Source organism: Pogoniulus pusillus, chromosome 13 (genome assembly GCF_015220805.1).
Source record: "Pogoniulus pusillus isolate bPogPus1 chromosome 13, bPogPus1.pri, whole genome shotgun sequence".
Lineage (NCBI taxonomy): Eukaryota > Metazoa > Chordata > Aves > Piciformes > Lybiidae > Pogoniulus > Pogoniulus pusillus.
In genome coordinates this window covers 11,887,971-11,910,268 of record NC_087276.1, presented here as the reverse complement: position 1 = coordinate 11,910,268, position 22,298 = coordinate 11,887,971, and the positions used below count along the sequence as shown (strand labels likewise).

The following is a 22,298-nucleotide window of genomic DNA, read 5'->3' as shown; positions in this document are numbered from 1 at the left end:
GTCATTCAATTTACATGTTTGTTTGGATCCTGCCTGCCACGTTACTCATAGACTGAATTATTTCTCTCAACTATTGGGTACATGCTTTCAGTTCAGCATTTTATTTCCAGTGTAATCCTGCCAAACTCAGCATCAGGCTCCTACAGTAGCTGTTCAGTGCCTCCATTCTAGATGAAGTTTCTATTTCATTGGTTTTCTGCATGATTGATTTGCCAGAACTGGTAAGCAAACAGGAGCTGGTACATCCCAGAAGCACTTCTTATTCTGTAATGCACAGGGATGTTGCTTAATTACAACAGTGTGGGCTTTAACACAAATAGCAAAACCATCAGTAATCCTACAATCTCACAATTCTAATCTATCCCAGCTACGTACTCCCACTGCTGTTTTGCACTGGCTCTGACATTCTTGGATGCTTTCTTTAGCCATTTTAGCTCTGAAAAGGTTTGATAGACACTATAAAAGAAGAGGCAAGATTCCATGGCCTGGGAGCGGGGGTGCAGAAGGCCAGGTTGTGAGGGAAGTACTGAACTGCCTCAGCTGTCTGACACCGCACTTCAGTTGTTTCAAAACCACCCAGCCTACATTGCTTCTATCACACAAAATACAGAGCCAGCAGCCTACTAGTCACAGGAAAGAGCTAAAATTACTGAGAAAAATGTCACATTCAGAATGCAAAATACAGATTTGAACTGGTTTGACTTACCAGACTTGACCAAAGAGAGCACACAGTTAGATTTAGAGCAACTCAAAGAAAGGTTTTACTGGCCACACTGTTGAGGGCCAAGCTAGTTGGACTAAGTCCTTCAGGTTACCTTCAACGCTTCAGTGCGGGGGGCTACCTAAAGAGAAAGGATAAGCCTATTTTCTCAGAGAGTGTCTCTTACCTTCTTATCAGTTTCAGTGCGGAGGATCAACCACTCGGTGCAATGTGTGTGCTGTAGGACGGTACTGAAGACACTGTGTTTATGCAGCTCTAGAAGGGAAGTGGAAAGAATTATCTTGTACAGGTAAGAACAAGAGGATCTGTCATATATATGAATGGTTAAAGGAGTTACCTTATAGCTCCTTGGATGAAATGGGACCCTTTTTCACTTCCCATGAGTAAATGCATTTGCCCTACCAATAACAACTTCAGAATCAGCGTTTTAAGGAAAAGCATGGAAATTTCACATAGCACATCATAACAAGTGAATGGGCACCACTTTCCCCATGCTAAATGTTTCCATCATTACTTTCAGACAGCTCCAGCAGTCTCTGCTTTGGCTCTCCCTTACCTGAGTATATTCCTATAGCTTCAGCAAAAGCAGGAAGAGTCATCAGCTCATCAGGTGTCTCTGTGCTTATCTATACCACCTCCATTCTCCTCTTTTGTTTTCTCCCAGTTGCTGGCAGTGTGTATTTCAGCTGATGCAGGTGCTCAGGACTCCTCCTATCAGAAGTTATGTCCATGGCAAGTAGATTCAAGCTTGCCAACCAGTAGTTGGGTGGCCATGTTTAGACCATTATCAAGCCAAAATGACTAATGCCTGCCAGAGCCGGTTGGCTTACAGCCAGCATCTGCAGAACATTATACAGCTGCCACTATAGACACAGCAGGAAGAAGTCTACCTACCTCTGTCCTTTGCTGTCACCCAGTTCCAGCAAGTTATTACTTGCCAGCTCCCACTCTGAGAAGATAGGGCAGATTTCTCAACTTGTGTAATAATGACTTTGGAAGTCCCACAGGAGGAGACACACAAATAGGGAAATGCCATGTTAGTTTCCTTACAGATTTCTCCTATAAAAGAGGAGGGAATTCCCCCATCTCCTTATTTACAGGTGAGGGCATGGCCTCCACCTCCAGCTTTTTGAGAGTGAGGAAACCAGGACAGCCATCCTTGTCATTCTGTCCTTTCTCTCCTTTGCTTATTTGCAGCCTGGTTCCAATGAGGCAGTTTTTATAAGACTTCTGAAGCCAGCAGATTTTTTTTTTTAAAAGGGGGTTCCCATGCCACAGATTGCATGTGAGTGCAGGTAATAAACTCCCTAAGTGTCTTAGAGGTATGGAGAAGGCAAAGGGTGGAGGAGAGAATAAGTTTGTGACATTATTTCCCTCTGTAGAAATTTCTGTAAAGCTTTGTTTGTTCAGGTAGAGCAACTGAGCCCCTTTCCATAGCTTGATATTGGTCAAAAATCCAGATAATAGAATTATAAGGGCCTTAGTGAAGCAGAATCCTGACATGAGATCTCAGTGTTGCTCATACCACATACTAAAAAGCAGAACAGAACCTCTAAACATCTGAGCTCTGATAAGCTACTGAAGTGTAGCAACATCCAAATTCAAGTTTATAATTACTGAAGTGGCAAACAGAAGACTAAAATCCTCACCTGCAGGCTGATTATCTTAAAACAGGCCATATATTTCGTATCTGTGTGCAAAACCAAGAGCTGGTGAGGAAGCACTTCTGACTTGTACGTTTAACACCTGAATTTCCTGTCAACTACCAACATCCTGTTTCTATCAGAGCCACTTAAGGTCATAAGTAATTATTGCAGGCCAGGTGTTGTTGTTTGATGGGTCATATACACTGAGTAATCCTTTCTGCTGAAATCAAGGCTCTTGACTACTCCTAGGAGGGACAATACCTGTTACGTCAGCTCGATACATGCACAATCTAGTCACAGAATCACAGAATTTCTTAGATTGGAAAAGACTTCAAGATCATCGAGTCCAGTTATTAGTTTCACACTGACAAGTCCTTGACTAAACCAAATCCCTCAGCACAACATCTAATCTCTGTTAATCACTATGGTTGGAAAGGACCACCAGGATCATCCAGTCCAACCTTCGTCCCAGCATCCTTAATCACTAGACCATAGCCTCAAGCACCACATCCACTCTCTTTTTAAACACCTCCAGGGACGGCGACTCCACCACCTCCCTGGGCAGCCTGTTCCAGTGCCTGACCTGTTCCAGTGCCTGACCTGGAAAGAACTTCCTCTGAACATCCAACCTAAACCTCCCCTGACACAACTTGAGGCCATTTCCTCTTGTCCTATCATTAGTAATTTGGGAGAAAAGACCACCTCCAGCCTCACTACAACCTCCTTTTAGGTAGTTGAAGAGGGCAATAAGATCCCCTCTCAGCCTCCTCTTCTCCAGGCTAAACAATCCCAGTTTCCCCAGCCACTTTCTCATAGATCATGTTTTCCAGACCTCTCACCAGCCTTGTTGCCCTTCTCTGCACCCACTCTAGTGCCTCAATGTCCCTCTTATACTGTGGTGACCAAAACCAGACACAGTACTCGAAGTGTGGTCTCATGAGTGCTGAGTACAGGGGCATGATCACCTCCCTACTCCTGCTGGTCACACCATTTCTGATACAGGCCAGGATGCTCTTGGCCTTCTTGGCCACCTGAGCACACTGTTGGCCCATGTTCAGTCAGCTGTCCACCAACACCAAGTTCTGATTTTGCTGCCTCTGGAATTAATGGCAAAACTCTCCTGACTTCAGTAGAGATTCAGAGAAGCATTTAGTTAATGAACAGTTCTCCTTTTCAAATTTCTAGTCTTGAGCAATGGCTGTCTTAGGTATATGGATGGCCTTGCCCTTTCACAGTGTTCCACCACAAAACATGAGACTTCCAAGGTAGTTGTATTTTCCCATAAACTTCTTGTTTGGTTGGTTGTGTTTGAGTCGTTTTTTTTTCTTTTGTCCCAAACAGTCTTGTAACCAGAGCACTTGCTTCCAAACAGATTCAGTACTGGGAGAGGATTTGCTTTAAGTCCTTGTTGCCTGCCTCAGAGATGAAGATCCTGTACTACACAGGCTTCTGTGGAGGAGAGGAAAACATGTTGGTCTGTGCAGAGACTGTACAAACAGTAGCGTATCTCTCTGGCCTGAGCAGAATAGAGCAGGGGAGGTCTGCTACCTTCTGCTTTAGTTGCTCCCTGCATCTGAGAAATCCATGATTTAGTCTTTGCTGTGGAAATATTTCTGGATTTTAGTTACTTACTGTTAAATTGTTGTTCCTTCCCCTATGGGTACTGAAATCTCTGGACACTGAATTCCTTTTCCTGGACTTGCTCCTCCGTTATCAGCTCCATATCCTAAACTATCTGAAGCAGAGGTCACAGACTGGAGTATTTGCAAATCTAAGCTCCAACTTGATCATATGAGGATATTTCTTTTATTTAAGCTTACAGTGAAATTAATAAAGCTGGACCAGATTGGGAATGCTGACTAGCTCATCCTCCTCAAACCTCTCAGTATTAAACCATACAGAGCAGAAAACCTGAACTGATTTGTAAAGCAGAAACTGAGTTCAGTGAAGCGTTGGTTGTTCCCCTCCTCCACTATCAAAGACATTAGTAAGTATTGTTTGGTGAAGCTCTTTCCCCTTCTCAGCCTTTAATTGCTTTAAGTCATATCTGACCAGTAAATGTAGAGGACTTTGCCTGTGCAAGATGTGCTTCAGCTGTAGCTGGTTTAGAGTAAGATGTGCCGGTTGTTGTATGCCCTGCGTGGAACAGGCCGCTGGCTGTTCTGTTTAGATTTGTAAGCACTATGTCTCTTTAAAATGACATGAATAACAAACAGCATTACCACATGCAATTTAGCTGTTTGTTAGTTACCCAGAGGAGATAATATTTATGCCAGCTTTTTCATGGCAGGTCAATTATTTTGTTAGTACAGGCAACAGTATATTTGTGTTGTGCAACTCTTCCTAGGAACTGAACTCTGCTGGAGGACAGGAAATCATGGGAAGCAGGATGGACTTGAATTAAAGGGCAGGGACTTGTTTTTCATGTGTTTGGATGCCAGTGCCTGTTGAGCTACAGTGACATACTGTATTGTCTGTGCTTCTTATTATGCAACTAAACAAAAGGGAGACCTGCAAAAGATTGAAGTGAATAGATTGTCATTATTCTTATTTTGAGTTTAGTTGCATTTCTCTGAATTTGTTTTGATGTGATGACATGTCCAGATCTAGATTCTGGAACAGTTTTGCATGGTGCTATCTTACAAAGCTTCCTGAACTGCACTTAACTAACCTACCCTAATTTAAATGTATAAAGGAGCACCTAACCCAATGGGCAGTATTTCAAATTCAGCCACTTCTGTATATTTTGTAACTAGTGAGGACAAGCTACTTTCATAATCAGCCTGCCTGCTACATGAATATTTTATGACTTAGACTGGAGGAGTTTCATAAATACTTTGCTCATGATTATTTAGAAAGTTGTATTTAATAGGTGTCTCATCCCCCTCCTTTTTTCTCTACAATTGGCATATTATCTTAATCTCTTGAATTAAAGAGAATGCATTCATTTCACCTCAAGCACTAGAGGCTGTTAAAACAAACCTGAAACAAGTTTAAGCTTTATAAATTTGGACCAATAGTAGCATAATTTATATGGTGATCAATTAAATGGCTTCTCCAAGTCCTCAGTAAGTGCTCAGGTCTTCACAGTTGTCAGTGGAAACAGACATTTTAGGAACTATGCTGCATTAGGTAACATGTCTGAATCTTGGAGTAAAAAGCTCTAAACAAGCTGTCTATTTGATCTGCACTTGGGGCTCCTTTTTTATAGCAGATTAGACCTGGCAAGAGAACTTGTGAGAAGCACCTGTATGCCCTTGCAGCTGTTATTCCCTCTGTGACATTCTTTCTGAACTCAGCTCTTATTTTCTCTGGCTCTCTTAAATGCATTACCTCCTTCCAAAATTTCACAGCCTTCCAGGGTGCTTGCCTCTGACATCCTACAGTCAGAGAAATCCCAGATTTCTCACAGAACTTTCCTTTAGATAGAAAATATTTTCTCTCAAGCTTAGTTTTGAGCTCAGTTCTGTTGACTTCACTAGAGACTGAATTAGGTGCTGCAGAAAACTCTGAAGACCACTGGCCATAAGTTTGCTTCTAGCCAACCTTGCAGTGATTTTTGTTCCACCAGTGGCCACCATTCAGGCTCATGGAGCTATACATGCACTCCTAAATTCACCCAAAGCCTATTTGTATCAGCTTGGACTATGCCTGTGGGTTGGGTTCATCATACATATGAATTTGCCATTGGGCTTCAGCTGAGCTTTAGTACAATGTTAGCAGATTCCAGTCCCAAAACATATTTTGTACACATGTGAAATGTGCTGCATTTTAGAATCACCATCTTCTTAAAACTACTGAAATAACAAAGGAAATGAGATATGTAGGAGAGCGAGGATAAAATAATATGGATAGCTGAGAAAGGCAGCCCTGGGACTGTAGCCCTCACATTATAATTAGTGTGTAGGCATAGCCTTATCTGTACTCTTTTACAGGTCTTAAGAGACCTTAATGCAGATTTGGCAGTCCTAAGCTATGTCAGTATCTGTGATTTAAATTGTCATTGTATTCATGTTGGCAATGAGCTCGTGTATGGTTTTGCAAACTGCATAAATAACCCTTCTTGAGAAGAAATATTACCTCAGGTTTATTAGTTCCAAAGCATAATAAAGCAATACGCAGTATGAGTTGTGTGGTTCGTGTAGACAACCTCTTCCTTGTTAGGTGTATTTTTTTTTCAAGTAGATATAATACTTAGACATATGATAAAATAATCATCAAATGCTTCTGGTACCTAGGCATAGTTTAAATTGTCTGTCCAGTTAAAACTGGGGAGAGATTACCATAAAAAGTAGTGTGATGTATAGAATATTTTTATGGCAGCATCCAGAATGAAACCGAGAGTTCCTCATGTCTTGGAAGGGCCTCTGTCAGTAAGTCTGAACTATAATGCTTAACTCAAACTATTTATTAATAGATATTTTGCACAAACTATATAATGCAAAACTCTGGAATCACAGGGCAGGAGGTAGTTTCCTTATTTGGAGTTCAGAGTCCTAAGCCTCATTTCAGCAGCACTTCACCCAAAGGCTGAATTTCTGTTCTTTTCTGTTTTCCTATCCCAAGTTCTGTGGTGAAGTGGAGCATCCTTTGTGCCATTCAGCTTCAGTAGGTCTTGCTGTTTCACATTCCTCACTGTCTGCCACTAAAACAAAAGCTGTCCTTCTTTATTTGCATTTAGACTCTAGCCAGTATTTTATGGTATTCATAAAATTCAAGGCCAGAGTGGTTTGTGGGACACTTATTCAATTTTGTACATTAAAAGACACCAAGTGTTCCCAGTGTGTTCCATACTAAGCTTATAGTCCACAGGACTGTGTGCCTGGCAGAAACTTGAAGACATTTGAAGTCCCACCAGTGCTTCAGACCTTTCTGTGTTGGAAACAGAAACTGTTCAAATCCCAGAGAGGACACCTAAAATCTCACTCTGAAAGCTCAATCTGACTCAGATGCAATTAGTTATTAGTTTCTGCTGTAGAGAAGTTGATTTGGGGAAAGTTTGGGTAGAGTGAAAATGTAGCATGATGACCAGTTTCAGTTTGAAGGGCACAGGGGAGACTTGCAAATACTCTGCCAGGCTGGAAGGAATGGGGGCAGGAAATGGCTCAGAATCTTATATGCACACTTGGTATCAAAACAGCAGCACAGATAAGGTTCCGTGTTACCCTCAGGCTGTGAAGTTAGCTGGGGCAATAGGTAAGCAATCATTGTGATGCAAACGTAACTCATAGATGTCATTTTAAAAAGATACTTACTGTTATTTAATAATAGCTATAGAAAAGCTGATCATCTCTGCAATTTTATTTTGCTGTTGCTAAGATTTCACTCCAGCTGTTTGTATGTTCTGATGTGTTAAACCTGATATTGAATATGGTTAATATTTTTATTTTTCCTACAACATGTGTTAATGTGGCTAGAGCAGATTTTCCAAGAGAAATAACAAGTACGTAGTATGCTGCCTATCTTCTTGCATTCACACTGTCTTGCAAAGTGTCCTTCCTATCAGGATCCATGGAAACAGCACAGTGGTAGGAGCATCTCCACACTCCCAAAGCTTCATGCTGCTGGCTGTCCTGTGCTAATGCCATCTTTAGGGTGCCTGGTAGACCAGTACAGTAAAGCACCTTATTTTCTGTTTAAGTTTTGTGAAAGGTGGAAGAGATTGGTGAAATTGTCACAGCTCTTCAGTTTAAGATAAAGGTAACTGAATTCTGAGGCTTCCTTTACAATGGCAGTATACTGGTAACTTCTCACTCCTCACTTACTCTGGGAGCATTGTAACCATTTAAAGGATGGCTTTATAACTACATGGAAAGTACAGACTTTGAGATGTAATGCTACTTGTGCCTTCCCTCTAAAGCTATCTTCTTATCTATTCACAGCTGCTGCTGATACCAGCATTAAAAATGTCCCAGTGTTCATCTCAGCAAAGTCACCCTTTGCTAGCATCTCTTCTGAAAATTTCCTAATTATTTTTGTCATTCTCCTTCCTCATCATTAATGTGTTCACTTGTGCACATATTTTATATCTTGACTGTTGAACCACTGATCTCTCTTATGCCACTCGTAGTCCACAGTGTCGTAGCAAGAGCCATTTAGTGGTAGAATGAGGAAGGGCCAGATAGTTGTTTGCTTCCTCAATGGAGCCAGGATGCATATTTATGCTATGAAAAGCAACTAAAACAGAGCATAGAACCAAGAGATATCACAGCATCTAAGCAAAGCCCTAAACCACTTTTATTATTTACCTACCCAAGTGAGTAGGGATTTGCTGCATTGCCATACTTGAGCAGTGGTTGCATGTTGGAATGGGTGGGAGAAGTTGGGCTTTTCTTTATGCTCTCTGCTGGCCTATTTCTGTTTTTCCATAGTGATACAAAGAGCAAACTGGACCCTGATGCAAAAAATTTACTGCTGTGTTGGTAGGAAAAAGTCAGATACAGGGACAGTATCTCAGTACTATGCAGAAGTATGACAGCAGTCAAGTCAGTGGCAATGAGAAGTCTTGAACAGCATTTATTTGCAACTGGGAGATGCTACTGCACATGGAGTTGTTAGCTTACACTTTAACTGCGCAGACAGCAATGTAGAGTCCAAATTAAGTTGCTTTAACACAGCCTTTGTCTCAAAGCTGGAATTAATGAATAAATGCTTTGCTCACACAGCTGTCAGCAACGTGAATGGATGGATGGAAGGACAGCCAGGAACTGAATGGCTGAATGGCCCAACGTAACAGAAAAGACTGAGGGGGAAAAAAAAGGAGAAATAAAGGTATAGGAAGAAGATGGATACATTGTTCAATAGAGGATTAAGTACAAGCTGGGTGAGGAGTATTGATGGCAAGATACGGTCAGTGTGTTGCCCTAGGGGACACTTTTTTTCTTGACTGTTGAAAATAGCATCAGTGCTGACTGCAGCTGAAGCCTCACTTCTTGTAAATGACTTCAATCATAACAGAATTAGTGTGACCACAGCTTCACAGTGGGTGAGGTTATGCTTGTCATTCAAGAGACTCCGACTGAGCATTCAGTAACTCTTCACAGCCGAGTTAACCAAGTTCTCTGAACTCCTACAGATCTATTAATTAGCTCTATTCATTGGCAAGTGTTTTACAGCTGCAGCATCGTATGTAAATTAACCTACTCTGGAGGCAAATGTGTGTTTCAGTCTTCAAAAAGCAAAGAAGCCTCAGTCTTGCTGTCTGTGGCCATAGGAGCATTGCAGTGGAGCAGGGCTGGGTACTGTCCTAGCAAGAACGTGCTTCTCTCTGTGGGACAGAGACCCCCCACCAGAGTCCTTTCAGGTGACACAGCTGTGCTGTAAATGGTATTATTTTAAAGCTGTTCCTTCCCCACTAACTATATTAGTCTCTTCAGAAAATGCAGCTTTGTTCTCCTCCTGAGCATAGCTCAAATCCTTCCATAGTCCTTTACCAGATTGACTGTTCGCTTTCCAGCCACAGCCAGGAGTGAAAAGGTCAGAGGAAAGATCTGGGCAAGAAGGGGAGGGACTAGAAACACCACTCCTCACGTACTGTTTAGCAGTGGGGGATTAAAATCACTGCAGCGTTAGTGTGTTTGCATTGCTTTAGGTGCAGAATACAGCGGATTTCCCTATTTGATCTTTATTAAACAGAGGATTAGAGATTTGACAGATGGAATTAATACAGAAATCTTTGTGAAACTTTTGCTATTCTCCTTGGATGGGACAGAGTCCTTAAATTTGACTTTATTTAGAGAGCTCTTAATGAGCTGTTATAGAGAGCAGCACAGAGAGACACTGAACACATGCTGTGGTTAGGATTTCTTAGTTGCTGGAAGGAGGATCTGCCCAGCCACTGCATTGTTTGCTGGGCAGAGAGGAAGACAGGAGGAAAGAAGGAGAGTAAGGCAGGTGAAAAGTAGCTTTAAAATAGAAGCCAGCTTTGTCTCCTCTGCTGTTAAGAGGTCTTTTATACATTTCTGACTTTCTTGTCCATATTTATAGTTCTGATTTTTTTTTCTGGAATATCCTGTGTTTGCATTTCATTTAGACATTTTAGGTGAGAGGATATAATTTCTGCTAAACATGCTCTAAAGCAATAAAAGGGAGAAAGCAGATTTTGATTCTGCTGGGATAGTGGTTTAAATGAGTGCAGTCTTTCTGCTTTACATTCTGTGTGTCTCAGTAGGAAGCCCCTAGTTTTGTTTTGGAGAACCTTCTAAGATATATTGTATTGTTCTACCTATATCTCTGTATAGCAAGGCAAGAGCCATTTGTCTGAGGATGGAAGGGTTAAAAGATTCTGTAGTGTGGGGCTGGGAAGACTTGGGAAGAGATAACAATCTCTGCTGACAGCAAACCAGTTCGGTAGCCTTCATGCTACAACCCTTTCTGATTTTCCCAGTTTAGCTTCTTAAACCTGTTCACATTCACAGTCACTTTGTTCTGCACTGTTATCTACACAGCATTCTCTGCTTCTCCAATTTATATCTTTGCAGCTGAGGGGACATGCATCATTTGGCAACTAATTCCAACTTTAGAATTAAGCAGAAATGCTCTCTGCTAATCTCAGCCAGGGATGGCTGGTAAGAGAATGGGAGACTGCTAGTCGAGACCAATCCAAAGAACATTTTTAGGGAAGCAGAAAGGGTCACATGTGTGTTCTTTTTCCTCTTTTCACAATGTCCAATGACATTGTGGCACTGTGAGTGATCCTTAGTCATGTTTGATGAGGAAACTTACTTATTCTAAAGAAACTCCAGCAAGGTAAGAGGTAAATAATATTAAACAAATTATTCAGTAAAGAACACTATATTACATGGACTCTGTGTTTCCTAGAAGTGGCTTTAGCTGATTTACAGTAGAGGGTTAAACCTTTTGTCTTGCAAACTCTAAAGATGACTTCATTTACTGGTTACGGTTACTGTAAGAGCCATAGATCTGTGCTGATAGAGTGCACTTCTGTGAAAGACTCTCTGCCTTCTTTGAAGTGATTTGGTTCAACTGGTTTTCTAAGTCAGCTTTCCATGGATTTCAAAAAATGCTTGGGAGAGAATTGCTTTATAATAATGCAGGTGATACTTCACTGAATTAGGCATCTCACTCTATGGGACACAGATCTTGCATTTTATAAACAGGTAGGAAATTAGTGAAGTTTCTACAGATGCTAATATATTTTAACTTTCTCTGAATGCAGTTTACCATGAGAAATTACAGCTGCAATCCTATAGGCTTATGCTGACTGGATCCTATCATGGAGTTAAGTCATAGATTCTTTTAAAATACTGAGTCTGTGCTCTGTAGATCACCAGGAACCCAAGACAAAAACCACTTTTTTGAAGTATAAAGACATCAGCACCTTTGCAATTTTGTGCATGCTGAGTTAAAGGGAGAACCAAGCTACCCTTTCCCCACTGCATCATGATACAGTGTTCACAGCCTTTCAGCATATGAACAGCAATTCCAGGAAGCTTCCTTTTTCCTTACCCAAGCTCATGTGGTTTGGTTATCTCAGACAGCACTCTCTTCTTGCTTAGAGCATCATAGCTTTTAACAGATAAGGTAAGCCAGCATTGGTGCAGCTAAGCTCAGCCAAGGGTTTGATTCACTCTTTCATAAAAACTATGCACCAGTGTAGTCTTAACATAGTTCCTGCTCTCATGGATTTAGGAAAGAGCTGCATTCCTAGACAAATTCAGCCTCAGTACATTTTCTACTTGTTTGCCATCTTTCTGTTCCAAGCTTTTTGGGACAGGAGTCCTATCTACTGGAGTAACACTAAACCAGGCTAGTGTGGTAGGGCAAAGAACAAGACAGCATGGAAACCTGCCTACAACTGCACACCACATTAGCAGTTAAAGTTTGTCAGCAGGAATAACTACTTTTTTTAAAAACTTCAACAATAAAGTTTATTATCTTAATAGCATTAGAAATATTATAAAATAATAAAATACTCTGCTTGGCAGAGAAATTATGCCAGGGTTTTAAAACCCCAGGTTTGTGCAAACAGTTTTTGTAAACATCGTAAGTCAAGTGTTCAGGTTCCATTCCAAAATACAGTAAATTGCTACAAAAATAAGTTTGCTCACAGACAAACATGTTTAAAAACCCAGGAAACTGGATTTCTTTACACACCTCACACATCCCTATTCAGTTAATGCTGTACTTATATCTGAAATGGGAAGGATTTCAGGTAGTCCTTTAGAACAGGATTGAGTGGGATCTGGTTTAAGTTCTCCCTTCCAAAAGCCTTCACAATGCTTTTCCGGCAGAGCTCCTGCAAGGGCTGCACACGGACTTTGCGCAGAGGGGTAACCAGTACCTTCCTTGGGGAGCTTAGGTAATGTTCCAGCAGCTTAAAAAGACAGTCAAAAGTCTCTTTGCTGCCATCCAGGCTGAAACGTCCAGTCTGAAAATTTATCCGGATGCTGGTGGGCCCAGTCGCAGTCTTAACACTGATGGCAAAGAAGCAATTCTTTTGTGTGCTGTCCCTGATGAGGAAGGTGCCCTCGGGCTCAGACTTCAGCTTCTCATGGGCAGCACTGACAGTCAGAGGTCCCCAGTAGAAGCCACAGGCATCCAGCAGACTGCTTGCTCGAGTGATGCTACTGAAATCTGCTTGTGAGCGAAAGGTTCGGAAGTGTGTGTTGCTCTGTGCCTGCACAGTGCTGGGCCGGCCTGAGCCGTGGTAGCCCCGAGTCTGTGAACGATCTGGTGCTGGAGGGTCAAGTAGACATCTCGGGTCTGCTGCAACTGCATTATCTGCTGACACTTTGCTGTGCGCTACCATCCTACAGCCTAGACCAGCGGATGCGGTCTTCCATAGCGTCAGCAGCTACGGCAGGGCACCTTTCCAGCAGCTATTCTGAAATAGCAAAGAAAGACAGTGTGAGATCCCCAAAGTGACTGCAATCTCTGAATGACCAAGTCTTCCATTCAGAGGCCTCTTGCCCATTATAAAATAAAATATTCATTTGCCAATTTACACTGGAGAAACAACTGCTTGCTTTCCTGACAAGATTAGCAGTCTATTACTATGGCAAAGTCCAAAGCTCCAAAAATACTTCACAAGGATCATTAACAGCCACAGAAGATAAAGTAGCTTCCCTGCTATGAGCCCACAAAAGTTGATCAAGACCTAGAGTGAGTGAAATGACAGGAGGCTCTCCATAGGACGTTATCTTGTGCACACTCCATCAGATTCTCAAGTGTTTTAGAGAGCAAAGCAACAAGGTTTTACAGCTCAGTTACGTATTTCTCTGCACCACCCTCTCTCTTCCCCAGTACCGAGATGTCAAAACTTGTAGAACATCATTTGTGCATTGTGTGAAAAAAAAGAAAGGAAGTGAAGTAATGTAAACTCTTCAGCTGAGTATGTCTCCAGATAGTTGGGGAAAAAGATGAGGATAAATAGATGTCATTGTGTGACTGAAGTGTAACTTGGAAAGGCAGCCTGCAATGCTGCCAATTTACACAGTAATCCTAAAACTCCTTTCCTCTCTGTTAACCTGAAGCTCTGCCATAAATGGCAGTTTCCCATTTCTCCAACTTTCCCTCGGGACAGCAATGCTACAACCTCACTAGCTTATACAAATCAACCTCTATGAACCCTTAAAGCATTACTCCTCAGTCTCGCTCTCTTTTTTGTATCACATGCACTTTAAGTGCCCCAATCTAAATTGCTTCCTATTGATGTATCTTTCAGCATGAAGGACTAAATTCATCCCTCGTGTTACTTCAAAGGAATTAGTAGTGCAGCACCAGGAATGAGTTTGGCCTGAGATGTCTACCTCTGACAGTGTGGTTCGATACATCTCCGCTGGCTGCCTTGACCTTACTGGCAAGCATAGATTTTAGGATTTATCCCTGTAGTCAGATATAGATCTGCAGCAGCAGCTTGCTGAGAAACCTTGAAGTATTCTCAGAAATGAATCCCTCAGCTATCTTATGGTTCAGGGTAACATGCTAATGAGGATTTCAAAGAACGTACACAGCTGCATTCCTGTCTTTGCTACTTTAACATCCTGATGTTTGATTTCGTTTAGGTCCTATTCCCTCCTGGAACGGCAGACGGCTGTAAAATCCTTATGCTGGCAAGTAACTTAAGAGGCTGAAAGTAACGCTGGGCTTTCTTTACACAGCAGAACGAAACTGATGTCAGTTTTTCCAATTACTGAGACAGGATTATCGCTCATATTTAAAGTTAACAAAAATTAAACCTCAGAGCACGCTGGTGGGAAACAACCGGTAAGCCCGAGATGTAAAAGCCACAGCAGCTGTCCATAACAAAGAAAGAGTTCTAGGTGCCTTTCTGAAGGACGTGGAGGCGAGGGGGCACACCAGTCTTCAACGACTGAAAACCAGAGCTGGCAGCCTCGACCCCATCAGAGCTGAATCGCCGAGGAGAGCTACTTCTGGCCCCGGCTCATCCCATCCGACCGCGGCGCTCCGGCCAGGGGCTGCGCCGGCTCCCACCGCCGCGGTGTGGAGTTCCCGGAGGAGAGCGGGGCCGGGTGCCCGGCCCCTTGTCTTGCCTGCTTTTCAATACCAGGCACCACAGCTTCGTCTTCAGCACGGACATGGAGCCAAAAAAACGGAAGGTAGAAAGAAAAGACACCCCCCAAGAAGCCCCTGAAGCCACCATGCTCCCGCACAACAGTTCGGGCTTCTCAGTCGCGCCTGTGCTAACCGCGGCACCGGACCGCTCTGGCGCGCCGAGTACAAGACCCTCCCTTACCTTCGCCCGGGCCGCGGCGGGCGGGGGCCGTCCCCGGAGCGCGCAGCACACGCGCTGGCTGGGGGTAGGGACGGCCGGAGCCGGCAGCTTGTCCTGGCCGCGGCGGTTAGTGCTGGCCCCAGCGAGCGGCTACGCATCCTCTGGGCGGGGGCCCTGCCTGGCGTCGCAGCGAGCCGGGACAAGGGCTCCCGCCGAGCAAGCTAGCGAGCGGCTCCTCCAGCCCTCTGGGCCCTCTCATCGCCTCTGCTTTCTATTTAACACGGCGGCGCTGGCGCTGTTGGCCGCGGCTCCTCCCCTGCCTTCTCCGAAAACACGTGGCCCGCTTCACTTTCGCTTTCCGAGGCCGGCCGGGCCCGCCCTTTGCTGCGCGGGCCGCGCGTGCCGAGCCGTTGAGCGCGGGCAGGCGGAGCTCTGGCGGCGGGGACGCGGGTTTCGCGCCCGGAGGCTCCCTGCGCCCTTCGCCCCGCCGCCCCTGATGGGTTCCGGCCTCGGGCGGCCCCGTTTCTGCTGCCCGGCTAAATCGGGGTTTAGTCTTTTTTCCCTCTCGGGGCTCTGGCTGGCCGCGGTGGGGCGGGGACTGCCCGGGTAGCGGCGGGCCTGGCAGGAGGTGCTGTCTCAGCGCTGAGGCCTGAGGGAGGCGAGGGGCACTAGAAGTGATTAATAAGGCTCGCACCTGGCAGCTAGTTTAAAACGGAAAAAAAATGCAAGAAAAACGAGCAAGGAGCCAGTGAGAGAAGTTTTAAGATGAAGATAGCCGTTCTCCTCACGGCTGTCAGTCAGCACGGACAGAACAGGTGAGAGGACTTAATGCGTAACATAAATGTACAAGAATGGGAGGAAATTTAGACCAGTACTAATTTTTAAATGAGAAAAACATGTAGTAAAAGCAGTGATCCTTCAACCGAGAGGACTCTGCAGACACCACAGTGAGTTTTGAGTTCTCACAACAGAACTTCCTTGGAATTTTCTACGTGGTGACCAGATTTAAAAGTAACTTAAATTCCTAGCTGTATTTATAGCTTTGCAACAGCAGCCAGTGCAAGAGGCTTAGGAAGCTTTCTGCTCGCCCAGAGGGAGATTTGAAACCTCAAGAAGCAAACCAATGTTTTATGTGCACCCTCAAGAAGGCCCCAGAGCTTTCTGCCAAAGGATTTTTCTTGAAGTAATAACCAACATCTGTTTAAAAGGCCAAACAGTCTTTCTTCTCATAATTCCTTTTACTTTAGAAGCCAAGTGCCTAATGTCAGCAGGAGCAGGGAGGTCATTCTGCCCCTGTACTCTGCACTGGCTAGACCACACCTTGAGTATTGTGTTCAGTTCTGGGCTCCCCAGTTTAAAAGGGACGTTGAGATGCTTGAGCGTGTCCAGAGAAGGGCGACGAGGCTGGTGAGAGGCCTTGAGCACAGCCCTATGAGGAGAGGCTGAGGGAGCTGGGATTGTTTAGCCTGATGAAGAGGAGGCTCAGGGGTGACCTCATTGCTGTCTACAACTACCTGAGGGGTGGTTGTGGCCAGGAGGAGGTTGCTCTCTTCTCTCAGGTGGCCAGCACCAGAACAAGAGGACACAGCCTCAGGCTGCGCCAGGGGAGATTTAGGCTGGAGGTGAGGAGAAAGTTCTTCACTGAGAGAGTCATTGGACACTGGAATGGGCTGCCCGGGGAGGTGGTGGAGTCGCCGTCCCTGGGGCACTTTAAGGCAAGGTTGGACGTGGCACTTGGTGCCATGGTCTAGTCTTGAGCTCTGTGGTAAAGGGTTGGACTTGATGATCTGTGAGGTCTCTTCCAACCCTGATGATACTATGATACTATGATATGATATGTACCTTGTGTAGTAAATTCATCTGAGTAAGCATGTCCAAAAATACAGAAATTTTGTGAAGAATGCCACTGACCCTTGAATCTGGAATCACTACATGAATGTATTGCTTCCAGAGCATGTTTGGCTGGGGACATGCAGTAGGATACTTGAGTTTTGTATCCAGAATGCTTCTTTACATCAGGAGCAGAGAGGATGTTTTTCCCCTTGAAGTCAACAAGATGTTTTTTGACAATGAAAAGGAAATGTTTCTGTCAAACAGTGAAGGCGACAGGGGCAGGCAAGGGCTTGCGAGTTGTCCTTTGTGAAGTTGAGGGAATGTATTTCCTGCTTTGAGACTGAGTATTTCTTTTTGCAATCCAGTATCATCACAGACTGAATTAACCTGATGGCAATATAACACCTTAAGGGATGTGAAGCCAGTGTACAATAGATGAACCTGGGAATTTCTGAGGATGCTTTAGCTGCCAACATTTACTGCTTATGTTCTGTCATGTGAGGGTATAGATGTTATGAATTCAGAGAAAAAGAGCTTATCATTAAATTTTAAGACCTGGCACAAAGATTCACTTTGTGCTCTGATTCCTCTTGCAAACAATTTTTGAGCAGCTGAGCTTCAGCTCAGGTTTGGCTTAAGCAGATGGGGAAGGGACACTCAACTGTTTTTCTGTGTAAAACAAAAGCATGAAAGAATGGTGGAACTGAAACTTACTTTAGAATCTGAATGTGCAATAGTGAGAAATGTTTTGCCACTACCTGCTTTGGTGTAGCATGTTCCATGCAGTGAGTAGATTGGTTGGCTGTTTTGTATAAGGCACTCTTCATGTTCAGACATGAGCCAGGCCTTGCCCTAATAGCTTAAAATCTGCTCAGGCAAGACAAAGTCCTCTTCCTCCCCAACACTCCTCTAAAGAAAAGGGATCTGAAGTTCTTAACTGGGTCACAATAATGCAGATCAGAGCCAAGAATACAGCTCCTCTTAACTCCTCACCTAGCACCTGAGGCACCCGGCCCAGCTATCTTCCTGCTACTGCACTGTTGGCTTGTGCCATCACTGTGGCTTTAAGGAGTGGAGGGTGGTGTGGCTGTACTGCAGTACAGTGGTATGAGTGTTTCTGAGATGAGATGGAAGTTGGCTGTAGGTTACTGCAGAAGTGCCAAGAAAGCTGTTCCACTCTCATGTAAATTTGATTTTGTAAGATTACAGAGGAAAGATCCTCCAGGTGCACATGCAGTCTGTTCTCTTGTACTGAGTACTGCAGCTGACAAAGTGTTGGTCCAAAAAACTGTCTTCATTGAGCAGGAATGTGGTAAGAAGATTTAATGGCAAACCTTCGGAGCCTTGGTTGAATGGGTAGGTGAGCTCCCAGTAACTGAGGACAGTGATAGAGTGAGCTGGCCAGCTTGGACACCGAAAGCCAAGTGGGTCAGGCTCCTGCTTGCAGAGTTTGATACCATCTCTATGTGAATTACAATGAGAGTGGTCTAGGGTGATCCATAAGGTACCTCAAAAGGCTTGCTCAGGAGAAGTAAGCAACAATTGTAATTTGTGAAGGAGATGCGTACACTGAAGATGCTGTGGCAGGACAGCATTTTAGATTTGAAGGTCCCACAGGTTGGGCTTTCTTGGGATATCTTCAGTTTTGCCCACTTGTGTTTGCTTTTGCAGTCTTCCACTCCCATCTTTCTGTTTCCTTTCTTACCTCCTCTCCCTCTATTTAAAATATCCATAATCTGAGCCTTGGAAAGAGCTCCATGCCAGCAGGATTGGATAAAAGGAGATTCTTTTACCCAGTAGAGGGCAGTGAGTAAATCTGGAGCTGGTGCAGAGCTGCTGGGCAGAGCACACATAGAAAGGTCTCTAGAAATGACTGAAATTGAAAGTACAGCTGCTAGTTCAGATGATTCTGTCACTCAGCTTAATGAACACTTACTGCTGATTGCAAGGTGAATTACACTTAGAATCTGTTTGGCAAATAAAGCCTTCCTTGTGAAATGTCCTTTTTGCTCCTTTTCACAAAGTACCATTTCACATGAAGAAGTATATTGTGTTCCCTTTCTGATGGACTCAGAAAAGAAAGGCAAAGTCTGGAGAGAAAGAAGATGATTGGAAGGCATTTTCTTATCCCCCTTCTCTCTTGTTTCTTGGAGCAGGAAAGTAAATGCTTTTGGTTGTATTAGTAAATCTCCAAAGGCTAGACTAAAGAACAAATGCAGCTTGTGTTAACAATAAAAAGTTCTTACCCTTATTTTGTTAAGCATTGGCCTGGAAAACTCAGAGGAATCACTAAGCATTTGTGCAGCACAAGCACAACATACTGGCCTGAAACAGGGCAAAGTCTAAAGGCAATCTGTTCAGAAAGCATTGGGAATAGGCATACCAGGAAAGGTCTGCCAGGAGGCAGCAAGAGAAAAAACATGTTTCTGAAGATACTTCTGAAGGTCGGAGAGTACAGTATCTACTGGGGATATGTGCGACACTTACCTGTTTGTTTTTCAAAAAACCACACTTAGCCCTACTAGCAGCAGTGTCATGCAGGCAGAGCTTCCTTCATTTATGCTCCAAGCATTTCCTCACATGTGAAATCACCAAGAGGGAGGCAGTTGTGAAACCATGTAGGATATTTCCCATTATGCGTTCACTTTTAGGGCATTCCACACCCTGCTGAATTCACCCCCACCTGCAGGAACAGCAGTCTGGGGAAACAAACAAAACCCCAAGCCTGAATACAAAAACTGACAAGGCAGCAGGAACTTCACATTCCAGCTTTGCTCTTAATTTTTGAGAATTAGAAGCAGTGACTGATTCTGGTATGAAGCTGGGTTAGTCGGTAGACCAAGGTGTCTGCAGAATAGGATGTTGTTTGGTGTAGCAAGTGAGTGCTCAATGTGAGAATACGGGAATGTTATTGTTATGAAGACAGTTGTCCTTGAGAAATCAGATTGTTTTTCCAAGTCTAATAAATTGCTAATTGTTTGTAGGAATAATTCAAGTAAATAGGGTCACATATTTTACTATGAGTGTCTTGAGGTTAGAGCCTCTCTGGTGCTGATACTGTAAATGGTAGCTCTTACATGAAATCACCCATTATCTAAGCTGGCCAAATCAGCACCATCACCTTTAGAAAGGGGAACTGAAGCAGCAAGAGATTCAGTGATTTGCTTAAAGTCACAGAATGAGACAGTCTGCAGAAGAGCTAGGAATGGAACATAATTGAGGTCTTCAGAGCCCCATACTAGAAACTTAACCACAATACCATCCTTCCTGTTTTAGTGGGTTTTGTTTTCTTCTCCAGAATCTGAATTTTCATTTAAATGAAACCCCTGAAATCGGAATTCTTTGATTTTACAAGTAAATTAGATACCACAGTTTCTGAGTCTGCTTTCAGATGCACTGAAACCAGCAGCACTGACAGAGGTGTGAACCCCCATCACCCATTTTAACTATGTATTAAGGTCAGAGTTTGACATAGTTAATTGAGACAAGTAAAAAAAATGTGACTATTGTGACTAGACATTTCTTTATACATCTCCACTTCCATAGTACTCTATACTAATAAAGTGGGCCTGGTTTGATAGAGCTCCATCCTCTTATCCTTTCAGTCATTTACTCCTGGGGAAAATGGCTAAAATAATAACCCACTCTGCATTGGTATTAACTGTCATGCTAGATGTCTCTGAAGAATGATGTGTGTATGGCACAGTTGTCACAGCGTACACAAGTCATTATGCCAAGAATAAAATACATTTTGAAATGGCACAAATTGTTATCAAGCCTTGATAAGCATCATACCTGTACCTAAACAAGGGCTAGCCAGTCGCCACAGAATTAATACTTAATGTCTGAACTGGTATTCATGTTGTTCTGAAGATAATGCATGATTCAAATCCCCTTCAGCAAGGATGGAGGATAGAAACCAGTGGTTCTTTCTTCTAAAAAGGATCACTGTGCAAATTAGTGGTGAGAAAGTGCCTATTTCTGCTGGCTAAGATGAAACAGTGGAATTTAAGTGAATTAAACATAACTCTTTACTAAAAATGAGTAAGAGTTGAACTTCTACCTCCCATAAGTTCCTTTGACCGGTCCAAACTGTCTGAAATATATCTTTGTAAGAGATATTAAATGATATTACTTCAAATAAGTAATAAATTATCTGAGGCTATGAGGAAAGTTTATTTCTAAGCTGGCTATTCTGGAATTGCTTATTTAAAATTATGTTAGTTCTTCCTTCTGGGACAGTTAATGCTGATGTCCTTGAGCCTAGACTAAATGGAACAGTTAACAAATGTGGTTTGGATTTTCTGCATTCAAATAGTTTAGAAATCCTTCTTGGTAATGACTTGAGTGGAGGGGAGAAGGAAAAAAAAAAAAGCAAGCCTCAAATGTTGTTTAAAGTGTTGTGAAGGGGCAACCTGCTTTCTGGTGGCTTTTTTTTTTTCCATTTGAGTGAGAGATCTGTGTTGCTTGGTGGGACATGTGTGTGCACGCGCCACAACTGATGGAGGAACCTTGGATCTCTGAAAATAATGTTGGTACTAACTGCAGAGGTAGCAGGCTACCATTCATGCAAGGGAACTGTTGATACAAATGTGGAACTGGTTGGATATCTTAGAACCATATGAACCATATGGCTTCCAGATACATTTACTGGACCACAGTGGTTTCAGTGCTGGCTGGAGAAACATTGACCTTGAATTTCAGAGCCAGTTGCTAATTTTACTTCAGTCTGGCTACCTCAATACCTGAATGATCCTTTCCAAATGAAGTCAGTATGGACCTCTTTTCTGTTACCTCCTGCAATGTCTTAGCAGCTCTCTCCCTTGCCATTGAAGCCATTCTGTTTCTCCAGTTCCCTGATGTCATGTCTTTTCAGGTCCCAAGCCCATGAAAAGAGAGTGGTAACATGGCACAGAAAAATCAGCTATGACACCAAACTCTGCTGTGGGGGTTGGAGCTCAGGTTACTCTTTGAACATGTGCTTAGAGCCCTCAGTTATATATGCATATAACATGAAAGAGGATGCTGACTGTAGAGAGCATAGCAGAGGTTCTAAAAGGCTTGGGTGAAAATTTATTTTTAAGTGGGAGCCTGGAGGACACCAAGCAAAACATCAGTTCATAATCCAAAAAAGTCCTCAGTGTCTCTTGATTACCATTTTAATGGTATGTTTACTCTCTCTAGTTTCTTGTTTTTACAGGTACTTTCTACCTCATCTTTTTATTATCAGTGCCTGTTTGTGTCCTACTGCATTTATGTGACAAGCTTGCATTTGCTATTGCAGGTGATCAGTGTTGCTATCCTTTTTGATTGTCCTGTGATTCCATCTGCTCAAACCACATGCAAATGCTGAGCTTCTGCTGAAGTAATTCAAAGGTTGTGGAATAAGTTTCTGATGCAT

General features: G+C 43.2%; 1 protein-coding gene across 1 annotated transcript; it reads right to left on the bottom strand.

The window, feature by feature from the left end:
• Positions 1-12,230: 12,230 nt before the first annotated feature.
• Positions 12,231-15,417, bottom strand: SOCS1 (suppressor of cytokine signaling 1). Its single transcript, XM_064153001.1, has 2 exons — positions 15,086-15,417; positions 12,231-13,213 (listed from the first exon to the last, which is right to left on the bottom strand). The coding sequence occupies exon 2, from the start codon at positions 13,136-13,138 to the stop codon at positions 12,515-12,517; it is 624 nt and encodes a 207-aa protein (XP_064009071.1). The 5' UTR covers positions 13,139-13,213; positions 15,086-15,417; the 3' UTR covers positions 12,231-12,514.
• Between the last annotated feature and the right edge of the window lie 6,881 nt (positions 15,418-22,298).

What these genes read in the sequence shown, in the direction of transcription:
- SOCS1 (XM_064153001.1), bottom strand. Translation starts at nt 13,138, where the DNA reads ATGGTAGCGCACAGCAAAGTGTCAGCAGATAATGCAGTTGCAGCAGAC.